The sequence below is a fragment of the Aptenodytes patagonicus genome, chromosome 26 (genome assembly GCF_965638725.1).
Source record: "Aptenodytes patagonicus chromosome 26, bAptPat1.pri.cur, whole genome shotgun sequence".
Lineage (NCBI taxonomy): Eukaryota > Metazoa > Chordata > Aves > Sphenisciformes > Spheniscidae > Aptenodytes > Aptenodytes patagonicus.
Genome location: NC_134974.1, coordinates 746,850 through 764,332, shown reverse-complemented (window position 1 = coordinate 764,332; position 17,483 = coordinate 746,850). Strand labels below are relative to the sequence as shown.

General features: G+C 47.6%; 1 protein-coding gene across 2 annotated transcripts; it reads left to right on the top strand.

The window, feature by feature from the left end:
- Positions 1–2,102: 2,102 nt before the first annotated feature.
- On the top strand, positions 2,103–6,095 carry SSR2 (signal sequence receptor subunit 2). 2 transcript variants are annotated; one of them, XM_076359783.1, is made up of 6 exons: positions 2,103–2,122; positions 3,339–3,493; positions 4,066–4,164; positions 4,546–4,654; positions 4,837–4,914; positions 5,235–6,095. In XM_076359783.1, exons 2-6 carry the CDS (start codon positions 3,339–3,341, stop codon positions 5,343–5,345), a joined length of 552 nt encoding a protein of 183 aa, XP_076215898.1. In that variant the 5' UTR covers positions 2,103–2,122; the 3' UTR covers positions 5,346–6,095. The 2 variants fall into 2 exon arrangements, with proteins under 2 accessions (XP_076215898.1, XP_076215897.1); XM_076359782.1 differs by having other exon boundaries at positions 2,113–2,181.
- The last annotated feature ends 11,388 nt before the right edge of the window (positions 6,096–17,483 follow it).

Genomic DNA, 17,483 nt, shown 5'->3' with positions numbered 1-17,483 from the left:
CAGCTTGTCTGATGGTTTTTTTTTTTTCCCCCCTCAAATTGTTCTGCTCAATAAATAACACGGCTTTTTGTCTTCCTCTCTCATAGCTACTCGCCTCTCTTCCAGCTCACGTGGACCTGCCAACTGTTAGCCAGGAAGAAAAATGTTTAGAAGTAGGTCGGATGCATTAACCTGATAGCCGACTGCTGCTTGAGTAAGGTGCTTTGTAGAGAAATTCAAGTTTCTTTGTAAAAAGCTCTAAGCTGCTTAGGCCAAGGATGGGTATTGGAAGAGGCTGCCCAGGGAAGGGGTGGAGTCCCCATCCCTGGAGGTATTTAAAAGACGAGTAGATGCGGCGCTGAGGGACATGGTTTAGTGGGCATGGGGGTGTTGGGTTGACGGTTGGACTCGATGATCTTAGAGGTCTTTTCCAACCTCAATGATTCTATGATTCTATGATTCTATTTTCTCGGTGTTTGTGTGATGGGGTCCTGGTCTATCCCCGCGCTGCAGCAAACCCTGCTGAGGTGTGGGAGAGAGAGAAGCCCAGCCCATGGTTACGCTGCCTCAGCGGCAGGTGGCTAACATTGATTTGAGCTCTGTGATGCTTTTCCATAGTCTGCAGCTTGGATAAGCTCTGCGTGCTTCAACAGGGAGAGAAGAAAGCGGGTGTGGGGAGAGCTGTTGGCAAAGGTTGGGAGCGGGGAGCTTCGATAAAGAGTACATGGTGGTACATGGAGCCAGCGGCTGGGGCCCAGGAGAGGTGTATTTGTGGGCGTATTTGAGGTGTATTTGTATTTCTGTCACGGTGCACTTTGTCAGGCCCGTCCAGTTGTTCCGTGTTAATTACAGGGAAAGAGGGCACAAAGCCGGTTCCGTTTGCCCTTTCACAGCCTGCACGCCTAGTGAACGGTTTCCACGTTTGCGTGTGTGTGTAGGAATATGTGTGCAGAGGTGTGGACTGGTGGCCCCTCTCCCACCGCAGGTCTGCAGGCAACTGCCTAAGAAACACGGGAACAGGTGACCTCTCACAGCTTCCTCCAGCGCCAAAAATCGTGCCCAGTGGCTTTCTGTTTTGGTACTGGTTTTGCAACAGGGAGGTCAGGACATTTCCTAATCTGTCAGAAACAGAAGGGTGGAGCCTCTCTGGTGTGGGGTTAGTTAAGCAGAGCATCCCGAATACATGAAGGTATAGTTTTGGGGTCTGTGCACGAGGAGAGGTGTCCCACCTGACGTTTGCAGAATTTAACCCAGATCCTCCTCCCTGCTCTCATCCTCTTCTCCCTCATCGCTTTACAGAGCCTCTATGCAGTTGGCAGCACTGGTGAGCTGGGCAGAGCTGCTGGCCATCTTTGTCTTAGGCGTACTGCTGCTCCTCATTGAAGTGCTCTTCCGAGCCATGGTGGTCATCGGGCTTCTGCTCTACATGCTTGTCACTAACTGAAGGCGAAGTGGGGAGGGCGCTTCTTTTTCCCCCTTTTCCCCGGAGCTCTTCAAGGAGACAAGAGGAGAATCACACCAACCTCAAGAACAGATGGAGAAAACCGTGAGCAGTAGCCAAAGGAGGAGGGGAGGTATGGCCTTTTTCTGGGTTTCTGTGTTACATGCTTGCTTGGCAGCTTTGTTGTCTTCTCTCCCAAAAGCGCTAACTTCAGCAACGGGCCTCCAGCAAACCCAAATCACAAGTTCAAGCTGCTCGTCCCCTTCTCCCTAAGGGGAAGCAGTCCTGGCAAGGTGCCTTCCTCCAGCCGCACCTTCCAGGTGGAAGCCTGTCCTGCCGCCTGTCAAAACCCCGGTGTCCCTGCCGCTCTGGGACCTGCCGTGCTCGGGGCGGCTCCGCCGCGGGGCTTGGGGCCCTCCCCTGGGGCTGCGGGGCCTGGGGTAGGGCAGGACGCAGGGGGCAGTACTCTTGTGTTCTCCCCCAGAGGGTTTATAAGTAGCATTTTTGGGCTAAAAGCTGTTGTTTTGCAGACGCTTCTCGGAAGGTCGTTCATCCCCCGGAGGGAAGCCCCGAAGCAGGAGGCAGGGCAGCGGCAGGAGGCGCGCTCTGCGCAGGCGCGGTGTCCCCCGCTGGCAGGCGGTCTAAGACTACATTTCCCAGCGTGCCGCGGGGCGCCGCCGAGGCGCCATATTCCGGTCTGAGGTGATTCCGCTGCCTCTGCGCTGACTCGGCCTTCCGTTGGGCGCCGCGGGGCAGGGACGGTGAGGGGCCGGGGGCTTCGTGGGGAGGGATCGGGGGGCGGGCAGGAGCTTGGTGGCGTGTTCCCGGGTTTCTGGAGGGGGGGGGGGGATCCTGGGAAGGGTCTGTGGGGGTGGTTTGGGCGTGGGTTTTGAGGGGCTTGTGAGGGACCAGCCGGGGTCTGCTGCTGGAGTGTTGATGTCTGGGTGTCCTGCAGGCAGCAGTCGGTGAAACCGGGCGATTCTTTGTTTTGCATGGAGCAACATCCCTGAGCTTACCTTTGGGTCTTCTGGGCCGTGTGGATGTGTAGGATCAGCCTAGGGTGGGGAAATGCTGGTGTGAAGGCTGTAGCAGGGGAGTATTGAGGGGAAGGAAGGGTCCTCTGGCATAGAGAGTGGAGGCTCTGACATGTGAGCAGTTTTTGCATTTAAAAGCACTAGCAAGTTTCCTAATGGGTTGCACATATAATGACCGTGTGGTCTCCTTGCCCTCTCAGCAGGGCAGCTCCAGAGATGCTGGGCTCGGGGAAACTGGGACACGTGGCCTGAAGCAGGGACTTCTGGGGACCAAAAGGCCGCTGGAGGAAGTTGGTAGTACCTCAGTGGCTGGAAATAGGAAAGAATAACAAATGTTGGAAGTGAGGAGCTAGGACTTTCTGAGAAGAACAGAATTTGATGGGGGGGAGAACTAAGCCTGTTGTGTAAGACAGTGCTGGAAAGCTGCCATGCTTTGCAATGGCAATTAACTGTTAATTGCTAAAACTGGTGAAACCGTTAATTGCTAAAGCTGTTGCTCTGAAAGTTACTAGAAGAGGCTTTGTGATCCGAGACCTTTGCCAATTATTAAGATGTGATAAAGGGGAGTGATGCTTGCCAGAGCTTTGAGAAGGGAGAAAACTGTCATCTTTTCTTCCACGCCTGCCCATCTGGGACACCACTGTGCCACTTCTTAACATCCTTGCAGGAAAGTGTACAGGTATTTCAGGGGGAGTTGCAGACTTGTGTGGAGCCAGGGTAACTTTCTGCCAGCTTGTGATAATCCTTTATCAATACTGCTGTGAAGTATACAGCTGTTCATGTCTCACTACACATGAATGCCTGAATTGTCTTGTTTCGTTCTTCTGTTCATGTTCCTTTTGCAGTTAAATTATCAATGACATTCCATTTTCTTTTGCTTCTAGATGAAGCTCCTGATTCTCACTGCGTTTGCCCTGTTTTACGTGGCCCACTGTGAGGAAGGCGCCAGGCTTCTGGCCTCCAAGTCTCTATTAAACAGATATGCAGTGGAGGGCAAAGACTTGACTTTGCAGTACAACATCTACAATGTTGGCTCCAGGTAAGCCTTGTCCAGGCTTCTAATACTGACCAGGAGCAAACGTTATGTGTGTGTGTGTGTCTGCAGGGTGTGAGACTATTTCTGTGCTCCATGATGTGCTGTTACCTTTGCTCCCCCTAACTCTGAGCTCACCAGCAGTGCTTGAAGGTCTGACTCTGCAATTTGCCTTTTTCTTCCTGTTCTGTTGTCCCTGCTTTCACTGTTTTCTGCTTTCACCTCATGGCTGCTCTAGCTGTTGGTCCAGCATGGTGTAGTTACTTTTGTGTCTTGTGACACTCTGCTCCCCATGCACGCAGCCTCCCTTTCTTAGCTTCGTGAGCTCTCTTTCACATCTGGTTTCCTGTCTTTTTTGCAGTTTCTCTCAGTTTTGCCTTCCTCTTTCTGTAGTCTCCCTGTAATATACCTTGACTCTCCTTCCCATCTTCTATTGGTGCCTTTTTATGTTTCAAAAATCGGTTCTTCAGGCTGCTGAATTGTCAGTATGGGACTGTCATCCCTCTTTGGTGCAGTCCCCAGTGAGCAGAATGCCAAGTCTAAGATTCTCTTCTCATCCCTTTCTTTTTTGCATTTAGTGCTGCTTTAGATGTGGAGCTGTCGGACGATTCTTTCCCCCCAGAAGATTTTGGCATTGTCTCTGGGATGCTCAATGTCAAGTGGGACAGGATTGCTCCGTATCTTTTCATGTTTTGAAATTTCTCCCAACGCTCCTTCTTACCCCTAAGCATCCTGTAGCTCTCCTGTCTTCATTCGTTGTCACTGAAATTCCAGCATGCCAGACCCCAGGCAGGCCATTGAATGCAAACCTCTGTTCTCCTTGAAGGTGCTGTGTAAAAAAAGTTTCTTGCAAACAGGGCGAGGTCCCTGTGCAATTCTTCTGCCTGGGAAAGGGGAGCAGCTGGATCAGCCTTGGATGGGTCTGGATGTCTGTAACCACAGAGGACTCGGATCTGTCATCAGGAGTGACTTTTCCACCTGGTTCAAGGCTCTTCTTCACCTATCTCTTCACTTTTCTTCCTTTGAAATGCAACTATTTTCCTTAACTTACGGCTCAGAGCGAGTAATGTGTCCCACACTGTGGTTCTGCGGCCTCTCAAAGCTGGTTACTTCAACTTCACCTCTGCTACCATCACATACCTGGCACAGGAGGGTGGACAGGTTGTGGTGAGTTGACTATTTATAGGATCCTTGCTCAAATAGGACAGCCGATAGATACACCTGACTGTGCTCTTCGAGCTGCTCGTTAGGAGATGATGCATGTCCCTGCACTCTTATACTGCACAGGCTCTGTTGCAAGAAGGAAACGTGGCAAATACTGTCTTCCCCCTCACCCCTACCTTTTTCAGGTTGGTTTCACTAGTGCTCCTGGGCAGGGAGGAATCTTGGCTCAGCGTGAGTTTGACAGGAGGTTCTCTCCTCACTTTGTAAGTATCTTTCAGTTGGTAATTGAAATTGCACTGCAGCGACTGTGCAACCCAGCACAGGGGCTTTTTGCCGGTTTGTGGTGTGTTGGGTTTATGCTGCAGTCACCTGGAAAACTCCAACGTGGGTTGCAATTAATCTGTATCAGTGCTCCAGAAGAGTATCACAGAAAAAGCAAAGAGTTTTCATCCCAGCTACTTCTGTGAAGGAGCTGGCACTGTGGGATTTGAGCCAGAAGGCTTGAGAGTAGAAGATCTGATGGCTAAAAGACTCATCTGCACATGATTTGTTTTGACTTCTTCCTAACAATTTCTCCTTCTAGCTGGACTGGGCAGCTTTTGGTGTGATGACCCTGCCCTCCATCGGGATCCCACTGCTGCTGTGGTACTCGAGCAAGAGAAAGTATGACACCCCCAAGACCAAAAAGAACTGAGCAAAGCCAAATGCCACCAGCACCCCAGAGCTCAGGAAAGGACAAACATTAACCCACCCTGAACAGCAGGTGTGTTGGAATTGGCAACAGTCACCCCTGCAAAGTGCTGCCTGGGCTATGCTGCAGCCCTGTCGGCGAGAGGGGATTGGTCGCTTCAATGGCAGTGATGTGTTGTCTTCTACATTTTGAAAAAGAAACAAGAAAAAAAAAAAAAACCCCCAACCAAAAATCCCAAACCCCCACAGCCAAACCTCCTTGTCTGCATATTCAGAGCAGGGACCCCTCGCTCCGTTGCAGCCATAGTGCCAGTGCATCTGTGATACGAATGTGTTAATACCCAGAGGAGCCTGTTTGGGGGGGGGTGGTGCAGCTCTGCAGCGTTTCTGGCATTTGTGCTGCCTTGCAGACTCCATTCAGCCAAATGGCTCTTTGCCTGCTGCAGTCTTCTCAAATGTGTTCAGTCTCAGGGCCCCCCCTCCTCCAAGTGCTGCCCACCTTGCTGAAACATCTGTGGGAAGGAGCTCTATCTACTGACAAAAGCAGACCTCCTTTTTGGTAGAGCTTGTTAGAGCTGCTGCTTTGCTAGGTGGGGCACGGGAGGTCTCTGTTAATGCTTATTCTCTAGGAAGCCCTGTTGTATTTTGGTGAGCAGTTAATTGCTGTGTTTCTGTTCTTTCTGGTTGCTCTGTTAAGGGTTGAGGTGTGTTGATGTACTGAGGATTTTGTAATAAAATGAACACCATGGAAGAAGCCTGCCTTTCTTTTACCAGGAAGTCCTGGAGGCACCCGGATGCCTTCAGAAGCAGCTAATGGGCATGCAGTCAGTAAAATAAATCACTACGTTATTAATAAAATAACTGGAAGAGGGAAAGAAGGGCCCAGAAGGCCTGGTGCCTTGCAGCAGCTTTCCTGACGGCTCCAAGCCCTAGTATGAGATTTCTCTTCACAGCTGTAAATAAATGCTGCTGTGGCTGCATGTTGGGCATCAATTTGTGCTTTTCCTATGGGGGAGGTGGTGGCACGATGAGGACCTGCAAGTAGTGAGAGGTAGTTGATTTCTGCCCCGAGCTTTGGGCAGGGAGGCAGCGGCCGTCCACAGGCTGTGGCTGCGCCGTGCTCCTGTGGCACTGTAGGACCTGATCCGGCCAGTTGTTGGACCCCACCCAACAGCGTGGTGGTGACAGCTGAGAAATCCTGGGCCATGCTGAAGTGAACACTGAGCCTTTGTTGCCAGAACAATGTTTCCAAGCCAGGCTTCCTCACTTCCTCACCCCAACCTTTGCTGCCACTGGTTGCACCCTCCGTTTCACCTGGTGAAGGCCCCAGGGCACTCTCGAGTGCAGCAGGGAACCGCCCGGACATTGGCAAAAGCTCGGTGAAGGCCCAAGGAAATTCTGGAGGGTGACTGGGCCCTGGAAAGGCCCAGTGAAACTAGAGGGAAGCAGGGCCCCGGCTTTGCCCACGCACTGGCAGGGCCCTGCTGTTTTCTACAGTATCCCAGAGGCTTCGCCAGGTTTTTCTGATGCCCGTGTGGGGCCCTGCTGCATTCCACTGAGCCCCTTGGTATTCGCTGGGTTTTCCAACGCCTGCTTCTGTCCAGAGTGCCCTGGGGGGTTTTGCGGGACCTAGGCTCTAGCAAGAGCAAGGGTCAGGGTGAGGGCTAGGTGGTAGAGCAAGAACACGTGTTTGTGGGGCTGTGGAAGGGCTGCCAAGGGAAGGTGAGGGCCAGCAACAGCTTGCAGTCCTGGCCCCTTTGGTGTGGGAGCAGGCGCTGGACGTTTTCCATTTGGGAGCTGGGCTCTGGCGAGATTGAGAGAGAAGGTTTGGAGAGTTAGGTGGCTAGGATATGTTTCCGAGTTCTAGGGCTAGAACTCTACATGAGCCAAGGCTCACTTCTAGGTCATATTCAGAGTCGTGAAGCTAACCTTCCCACAACGCTTGCTCGCTTAGCCGTATACCACAAGGGTACTCGGACTACCCTACACACTATGAAACACTATATCATCTATTGGCTTACTAATTTCAGTAACAGCCATAGTCATACTAGTATTCATCATCTGAGAAGCCTTCTCATCAAAACGAAAAGTCTTACAACCAGATCTAACCACCACCAGCACTGAATGAATCCACGGCTGCCCACCCCCATACCACACCTTTGAGGAACCTGCCTTTGTTCAAGTACAAGAAAGGAAGGAATCGAACCTTCATATGCTGGTTTCAAGCCAATCGCATTAAACCACTCAGGCTTATTGTTTGTGCTCAGCAGTGTTATTTTGTGACCGAGGAATGATCTGGCACGGAGGGCAAGGAGGCATAACTGCAAGAAGGGGTTAAACCTGCTGGAAGCAGGAATGCTGGAGACAGAAGGACTCCTTGCAAAGGAGTGAAGTTTCCCTTGGTGATGAGATAACGAAACAGCCTCAGCATTGTCTTGTAGACCACCCTGGAATAGAAGCACTGAGGGGCCCAAGCTTGGGGGCCACCTTTGGGCAGCAGGGCTGGGCTGGGTGATGGGCCCATGGCTGGGCTGAGGTGCCCCATACAACCACTCTCAGGATTGGTGCTGGGGCAAGAGTATATAAGGAATCTGCTTGTGATGCATCTTTGCAGGCGTGTCAAACCACTTATGGCGGGTTTGTGGGGGCGTGATCTAACCGACCTGCCAGGCCTCCCCGTATTTCTATTTCAGCCATCGTCCTCCGTACCGGAGGGGCTTTAACCGCTTGGCTTGCTTGACTGCAGCGCATGTTTCACAGTCATGGCTAACCCGTGCAATAGTGGCCATGCCGCCAAGGCAAGTGCCACGTGCTTACAATGCTGGAGGCAACCACCGGCTGGCTGGAAGCAGATCCCGTGCCCCGGGCCACCGCCCGGAACACTATCCTGGGCCTTGAAAAGCAAGTCCTGTGGCGACATGGCACCCCAGAAAGAATTGAGTCAGACAACGGGACTCATTTCCAAAACAACCTCATAGACACCTGGGCCAAAGAGCACGGCATGGAGTGGGTGTATCACATCCCCTATCACGCACCAGCCTCCGGGAAACGCAAACGAGACAACGGACTGCTACAGACTACACTGAGAGCAATGGGTGGCGGGACGTTCAAACATTGGGACACACGTTTCGCAAAGGCCACCTGGTCAGTCAACACTAGGGGATCTGCCAATCCAGCTGGCCCTGCCCGGTCAAAACTTTTATGTGCTGTAGAAGGGGATAAAGTCCCTGTAGTGCACGTAAAAACTATGCTGGGGAAGACAGTCTGGGCTATTCCTGCCTCGGGCAAAGGCAAACCCATCTGTGGGCTTGCTTTTGCTCAAGGACCTGGGTGCACTTGGTGGATATTGCAGAAGGATGGGGAAGCCCGATGTGTCCCTCAAGGGGATTTGGGTTTGGGTGAGAAGAGCCAATGAGTTACATTGTATTATGCTAATTGCTAGGTGCTATTATATGCCATGCCGATGGTATTACAATAAGAATAACCCAGGCTAATGAAGAATGAAGTTCGATGAAACCGAGCAAAGCCCAGTGATGATGGAACCAGCACTGACCTCAACATGAAACAATCCAACACCGCCTACCATCTCCATCTTTCCTGCCCTGAAAGATTATTCTGCCAGATGGAGCCCAAAGTCACGGACTAAATGACCTCAACGAACATTTTTAGAGGCATGGCCCGCAGGCTAAGGGAACGGTATCTGCGTGTATAGATCAAAAGGCAGGAAAAGTGGTGGTGACTAATTGGAATGTATCGGAAAGTGTGGGGACCTGGGCGTGACGTAGATGGTACAGAATAAGGGGCGTATACTGTCCTGGTTTCGGCTGGGACAGAGTTAATTTCCTTCCTAGTAGCTGGTACAGTGCTGTGCTTTGGATTTAGGGTGAGAACAATGTTGATAACACACCGATGTTTTAGTTGTTGCTGAGCAGTGCTTACACTAGTCAAGGATTTTTCAGCTTCCCGTGCTCTACCGACTGAGAAGGCTGGAGGGGCACAAGGAGCTGGGAGGGGGCACAGCCAGGACAGCTGACCCCAACTGGCCAAAGGGGTAGTCCATACCATGGGATGTCATGCTCAGTACAGAAACTGGGGGGAGTTAGCTGGCGGGGGGTGACCACTGCTCAGGACTGGCTGGGCATCAGTCGCGGGTGGTGAGCAATTGTATTGTGCATCACTTATTTTATATATTCTTTTATCATTACTAATATTATTATTATTTTCCCTTCCTTTTCTGTCCTATTAAACTGTCTTTATCTCAACCGATAAATTTATTTCTCCCCGCCCCGATTCTCTCCCCCATCCCTCTGGGGTGGCGGGGGAGTCAGCGAACAGCTGTGTGGTGTTGAGCTGCGTGCCGGGTTAAACCATAACAAATGGAAAAATATCTGTGAAAAAACAGTAACTTTTCCTGAGTCTTCACTAACCACCTGAACCACTATTCAACTGCCCTTGCCACTACTTGTCCAAGTTGGTTAACCTCAGCAATGGAGCAGTGAGTGACAGAGAAATGGATGATGGACTGTGGCTGGGGCCACCCTCTGACATCACCTGAAGTATATTTAAATAAAACGTAAGCTGTTCACCAAGGAAAACAAACATACATATAATAGTGAATCTAAACCCTGGGGTTTAGGGAATTAATGTCTCCAGTTGCCTGTTGCACACCTCTCCTGAAAAATACCAATACTCAGGGGGAAAGGAAGCAATAGGTGAAGGGGAATGAAAAATTCTAATTTGTTCAGAAGAAATAATGCTCACCTGCATCATATTGTGTGGAATAAGAGTGATTTTCTTTGGAATCAGTTTAAATGGAGGAAAGACCCGGTAAAAGGCAAAATATTCTGCTGTAAAATGTTATACGCATTTCTTTTTTGTGCAGCATCACTAGACAGAATACTAGGACTGTTAGTGTTGAATCACATGAGCCTGTCTAAGGAGATCTTGGCACAGATTTATTACAGAGTACAGAGATTTCTAGTGAGGGAAGTGATTCTGCCTTCTGAATGAAAGGACTAGGAGAAAACAATGGATACTTTGCCAAAATACAGAAATGGTATCAATAGTCCCTGACAACAATTATTTATAAGATCCTTTTTTATATGAATTTAAGAGACATAAGACATCAAGGCTTCAGAATATCATCATAAGTGGGATTTTTTTTTTTTCTCTTAAAGAACTTTGAAGAAAAAGACTCCACAATGGGTCAGAAACACTCAGACGTGAGCAGATTTAAACCTGTGCACTCTTAGCTCTACTTTCCGAGGAGCTGAAGTAAATCTTCCCATCTTGTCCCAGGCCATAGCTACCAGTTGTCTGACCGATAGCAACAGCTTGAAGTACATACAATTCAGAATATTCTCTCACTTCTTCCATTTGCCTGCAAAGACACCTTACCATGACTTCACCTTTCATTCCCTGTACGACAACTAAGAGAGAACTCAGGCAGGAACTGTTTAATAGGCAAGTTGTGACTACTATACTATTGAGGCTTGAACTTTGAGATATCCATAGTCCTAGATAGAGGACGCATAGAGCTCCGAGTGGCAAAATACCATCTAATAAATACAGTAAGTGTGAGGGAATCAATTCTTCTGTCGAAAGAAAACTTATGGACTGAGCTACCAGGTCTGAATTAATGCAGAGATATATCACTGTTTCAGATGTGTTTCATATGCCCATATGGTAACACAGAGACACAGGCAATGGGAGATGAAAAAACATTTCAGTCCTGCAACCAGGAATCTCAAAGAGCTTTACGAATACAAGTTAATTGCCACAGCCTGCCAAAAAAGTTATCTAGAAATTCATTAACGTTTTACAGAAGGGTAAGTGGAGATTCTCCTGAGAACTCACTGCTAAAGCTGGTAATTACAGTCCTGACACCTTTCATGCACTCTACCAACATTTACACAGTGAGCCAGCAAATAGCAAGGGGGTTGTAAATAGGTTTTCTTCTGTAATTATCAGTTCTGTTTTTTCCAATACAAGGTGAACATTATCAGTTAGTACTTAAGAGTGCTCCAACCTGCCAACTGTAATACTCACACAAGTGTAATGATAGGAGATGCTGCTTGCAGCTTCAGCTTCACATACTTGAAGTATTTACTCAGCAAGGGAAGTTGCTGAAAACCCAGGACTCGAATGGTAACCACAAGAGACTTGCCAATCTCAAGCTAGATTAAAAAGAGAAGGGGAGAGGAGAAAGGAAGAGAAAGCTTCATACATTCTTCCTTGAGGGCTCTGTATCCATGTCCTGCTCTGGATGCTTAATCCTAAGACCTATCTTGGTGCTGCCTCCTCTCTGTGGGCAGGGAAATATATCCTACCACATTAGCTTTTAGGAACATTTGAGCTTCCCTAAGACTGCATCACCTTATCAGTGAGATCCACCTCCAACTCATGCATGTCAGACACACGCAGGTAAGCTGTAACTGGTCCCAGGAATCCCAAACAGAGATCATAAATTTCCAGGCTTAAAAATCCAGGCTGCAAAGGGATGACCTATAGCGAAAGCAAAGAGGCAAAGACACAGTAAATACACATTTGTGTCTCTAATACAGAGAAGTTAAATATACAGAAAGGAGGTAGTCTACTCAAAAGCCATTGCTCAAATCAACTACGTTGATCGTTGGTAGGCAACTACATTGATCTGACATAAGAAAAGCGTCACTGGGCTCAGCCCACACAATTCACCACAGGATTATTTCCTGCAACAAATGAGCAGTACTAGCTTAGCTATGGAGTAACAGTATAAAAAAAAATCCCAAAATCCAACCAAAAACAGCAGCAGCACTTCTAAAACTTTTCCAGCTGAGGATCTCAAAGTACTTTTCAAACTTCTACTACGTCTCACAATGGACTGTCAGAAGTAAAATGAAAAACATGTAGACTTATTTTACAATTCAAGTAAAACCAAACAAACTCCATTTTTCCAGCCAAGACACAGTGAGACCATTTACCCCAGGTAACTAAGGACCAAAGCTTGTGAAAGAACAGGGAAAAAGTGCATCTCTGTTGCCTCTTCTTACACTTACACAACACTGTCAACAGTTCAAAAATCCAGTGAACTTTAATGACACACAGCCAAGTGAACAGCAAATGACCCGGGAATACAGGCATGCGACCAAAGAACAAGACAACGAAAAGACATGAGAGAGGAAGATAGAGGAAAAGCACGGGGGAGGAAAAGAACACTTGAGGATAGGAGCATCGCACCTCTGGAGAAAGGAAAAGAGTAGATGACTTTACCAACAAAAAATGGGGTTTGCTGGAGGGAGCTAAACAGAAAGCAGTGTGGGAGTAGAACTGTTACAAGGCTAAAGAAGGAAAATGAGAGTGTTTTGGCCTGTTCAGTGCTCAGGATTCTCATTGAGCATCTATTGGCTAGACGTTTTTAACTAACTTTTCTTCTGGAAGAGGCGCTCACACCAAGAAGGCCTTCATGATTTTCCTATCCATAGTCTACTTCACCTGAAGTTTATATCAATACAAGACTTCCATGGGATGGTGTGGAAATGCAAGGAAAGAAGCTGACACCTTGATGGAAAGGTAAATATTCATCTCCCGCTCATGGCTGACTGGTGTGGGGAAGTAAGCCTCAAAGCCATCCTACAAACAAGGGGAAAAAAGGAAGCAACCTTTCAAGCAAAGTAGCTCAAGCATCAAAAGGAGAAAGCTCGTGCTTTTAACCATTAGCAAATGACAGGTAACAGAACTAGGCACTTTATACAACCCTGAACCGGTTGGGAATCCTGCGAAGATGATTTGTACTGATTGCTTAGGATGTAAGCTTAAAAACCACATATCTGAAACCAGTAGCTTCTTTCCTGAGGTGATCGAAATGTCGCTATAACACACTGGATTGCCTCCAAAATATTTTGCTCTGTATAAAATTAGAGACAGGAGTCTGTGGCTACATTTATATTAGTTCCTGAACATATTTAATTTATATTCCCAAGTGCTGAGGCCAGTTGGCATGGAATAACTTGCTTCTGCTTTGAAACTCATCAGCTTCAAAAACTACATCTAATTCACCTATGGAGAATGGTCCCTGGAACACCCTCACTCTAAAATGTTGTCTGGAAATTGTTTGCAAGAACGCCACTTGGCAAAGAGCAAGTGTGCCATGGACCCACACATGGTCTAGGTAAGAAGCCATGCTGCACACAGTTTAGGTAAGAGCTGCTGCTGCTCCAATGCCAGAGCAGATATTTCAAGAGTTGCTGCTCTAATTCAATTTTTCCTGGCCTTTCTATCAAAGCGCCTGGTTTCTCGCATTTCTGAGGGAGTCCGATTTGTCTCTTGGACTGCTCACAACTGCAGAAACTGCAGAAGGCATTGTCTACAAAAACCTTGTCGAGAGTAACTTGCTCTTGCAGGAGAAATATGGCATAACTTGAACCACACAGCAGTTCCTTTCACATAGGTGTGAACAAGAGTATTATTATATGACCTGAGGGACTAGGAAAAAAAAAAATTCTGAAGAAAATTACTACCACCTTTGCCTCTCACCTGTAGAAGAACAGAAACCAGTTCAGCTTTTATCCCTATTATGCCATCTTTCAGGACCTGAACTATATGAACCCATTATGTGAAAACAGGAGCTCTTCAAAATACTCCTTAGAAAAATGGTGAGTTATTCTCAGGTTCTGCAAATTGACAGAGATTAGTGAAAATTGTGTCCCCTTCCAAGGAAAACCCGACGCACTTTCCACAAACACTCACAGAATTGTGCATTTCTCTAGAGGTTTGTAACACAGTAAGAAGATTGGTATGGATGAAATGTGAATAGAAATGTGTGTGAGAGAGAGACTGAGATAACAACACAGCAAGGGTTAATTTCCTTCTCTCTCTCTCTCTCTCGTTTCCTTATTAGTGCTAAATATCTGTAACACAATTCACCATGGCACTCCCTTTGGCAGCTGCTCGTTGTTAACTAAACACATATTCACATCAGATAAATACACTTTAGTGCTGTCTGTGTCATAAACTTCTAGTGATCACATATTCTCACTTCACTTCCAGTATCCACGAGTCTCCTGTGTGGACAGTGAAACCTGAAATAAAACACATGGTTTGCTTCCGAGAACCATCAACAATAACTAATGGTGGTAACGCATTTTTCATTAAGAAACACAACTCTATTATCGAAAGTTATTAATCTGCAGATTAGTAACAAAGCAATCCTAAATTGGCTTGGAAACCTGAAGTTTGTGTCACATTTTGTCCTAGAGCAATGAGAGTGCCAGTGATGCTAATTTCTGTAACGGAGACATCTTTCTGCTGCCAATAAACAGATTTCAGTGCAGAATGGAGAAGGACAGCCATGAGGCAGCCAGCACTTATGGTCACTGTGAAACCTTTCTGGATAGGAATTAGTGACTGAAGCAGAAAGGCTCTCATTATTCATCCTCCGAAGTATCCAGTATCATGTAAAAACTAATTCTTGAATCCAAACACTCTCCAACAAAAATAGTTCAGCAAGCAGCACAAAAGTGGCACGAAGGCAATCGCGACACATGCTTTCCAAGCTCCGAGGCCCATTCTGTTGTTAATCTTTCGTTAATTACTCTGATTTAGAGAACAACCCATCAAACGGAGAAAAGCCAACTTCAATTTTCAAACCAATGCACTTGAAAAGATGCAGTCTGCTTTTGCCTTAAGATTTAGATGCCCACTGCCAACATAATGGATGCAATTATATTTTAAAGAAGCAGCATGTTCCTGATCAAAAAAAAAAAAGAAAGAAATGTGAGAGTTTTACAATCAAGCTTTCATTTTCTTATTACCTAAAAATCCAGCTTCTACAACATAGTGCAATTAGGAAGACCAAATGCAGCTTGCATGTGAACATCTTTGTTCTTGTATAGAAATTCTTTCACAATTTTCATTTTATTAAAAGAGAATATGGACATCCTCAGAGAGCCCAACTAACTACTCTGAGAAGTTAAAGCATACAGAGAAACTCACAATCAGACCCCAAAACTTCCTGTTTGCCTTTACAGTCTCTTTTACTACAAATCAAGTTGGTCATACTTGGGAAAGAGGACGGCCACGTACTGGGACATAAGAACTAGGTGGAACTCTATTTAGAAGGATACTCTCATGAACAAAGACCAGATTGCGCTGTCCCAACTGCACGGCTCTCACAGTGGCTGTCTTCACCTCCAGGCCACTGGAAGAAGGTCAGACCCACCAGGCACAATAACTTGGTTGCAAAGTTCAAGCTCAAAATGTTCAAAGGGAAGTTCTAATTCTGCAAAAAGGTCACTTTACAAATTACAGGAATCTGATAATCATCTACAGAAAGGAGAATTGGCACAGAAACTAAAACTCATGGATTCCTGCTAGCTGACATAGTAAAACCAAACCTCCTTTCCCTTTAGACATGAAGACAAGAAGCAGCATTTCTTTCTCGAGAGGAAGAGTTAAAACTTTGGAATTATAGCAGGAGAGCTTAGCTCACAAGTAACACCTTCGATGTTCAGAGCTCTCACAGCCAACTCCGGGGGAGAATCGTCCAGAGTTCTCAAGTTCAGGAGATAATTTCAATACTGTTTATCATATCAACAATGACATCACAATGGAGTAAATGGCCCGTCACTACAACAAGAGAACAAATAATCCTTAATTCAGCATCTACAAGCTCATACTGGCTTCAAAACTTGTGAAAAGCTAGTACTAGTGAAAATAATAAAGAACAAATAGGTGGCTTCCCATCCTACAGAGCCTGAATAATATGCTATCATAAACCATAGGTTTTTCAACAGAGTAATTAAATTGTTCTTCTTTCTAAAAACGTACATCTATGTGTACAATCCTCTGCTCTATGAATTTTTACTTTTCTACCTACCAGGTTCCTCAGCCGTCACAACACTGCTTTCTGGCTTGTGAAGACACCAAAGCTTTTTGGGAGCAAATGGCACCGTTCTCATAAATGGGCTCAACGGTGACTATATCGTAACATGAGGAAGGCCTGAAAAAAAGACAGGAAGATATTTTTCCCCCCCTCCGCTCACAGGTGTATCGTTAAATGGGCTTTAAAAAAAAAAAGTGACAGAGTGCTTAAATAAATGCAGGTTTATAAAACTGCATTAAAACACTCCCTTTTTTAGTATTTATTCCTGTAATAACCTGCTTCAATGCATTTGTCTCAGTGCTGGGTAGAGCTCGCTCACAACAGCTCACATACCAAGTTCCAAGGTGCATAGGCCAACAGTTGACGGTCCCTCTTCTCCAAGTTTTGATGTTGACACCAGCCAGCAACAACAGCCCAGAAAACAAACCAACCCTGCTCTGACTACACAAACTGGCATCCCACAGCTAAGCACAAGCAGATGGGACAACACCCCCTCGGTCACCTACTCCCTGTCAGATTGCAGAGCCCCCTGAGACTACAGTGCTTTTTAAACAAGGTAAGAGCCTTCTGTCTTGCAAGCACACAGCACAGCCATGCCCACCAGCTCACAGGAAGATCCTGAGCTCAGGGTTTTGGTTTTTTTTCAGGACAGCCCCCCTTGTGCTCTCCAAACCTTTCCCTAACCCAGGAAAACAAGCCACTGACCCCTCCTCCATACATCCTCCCTTAGCCCCTTCTTTCTCTAGCCCTGTTACCAGAGGGTTCCCACCCCCTCAACACCCCCCATAGCCTTTTTTTCTCCCCTCAACACCACTCCCTTTTTCACCAGGAGCAACGGTCCCTGCTTCCCCACACCACTGCCCGCTCACCAGGAATAACACCCCCCCTCAGCCTCTAGCTCAAAGGGAACCCAGAGCTCCCGGCTGAAGGGCAGCGACACTTTGGGCACATTTAGCTTAAAGGCGAAGACGGGCACCGCCAAGAACAGGAGGAAGAGGGGAGCAGACAGCCAAGCCCGCCTCCTCCTGTCAGACTGCAGCCACGACAGCGCTGGCAGCAGACCGCACTTCCCGCGCACCTCCGCCCTGCGCATGCGCGTTCAGATGGTCCCGGCCACCCCCCGACCAGGCGTAGTGCGTACCTCGCCGCCGTGCGCATGCGCCCTGCCGCCTACCGGTCCGCGGCGCGGAGGCGACCGGGGCCACCGGGCACCCGCCGCGCGGGAAGCAGCAGCTCCCCCCCCTCCCCGAAGGGCTGAGGTAAAAGAGGGAGGACTCGCCC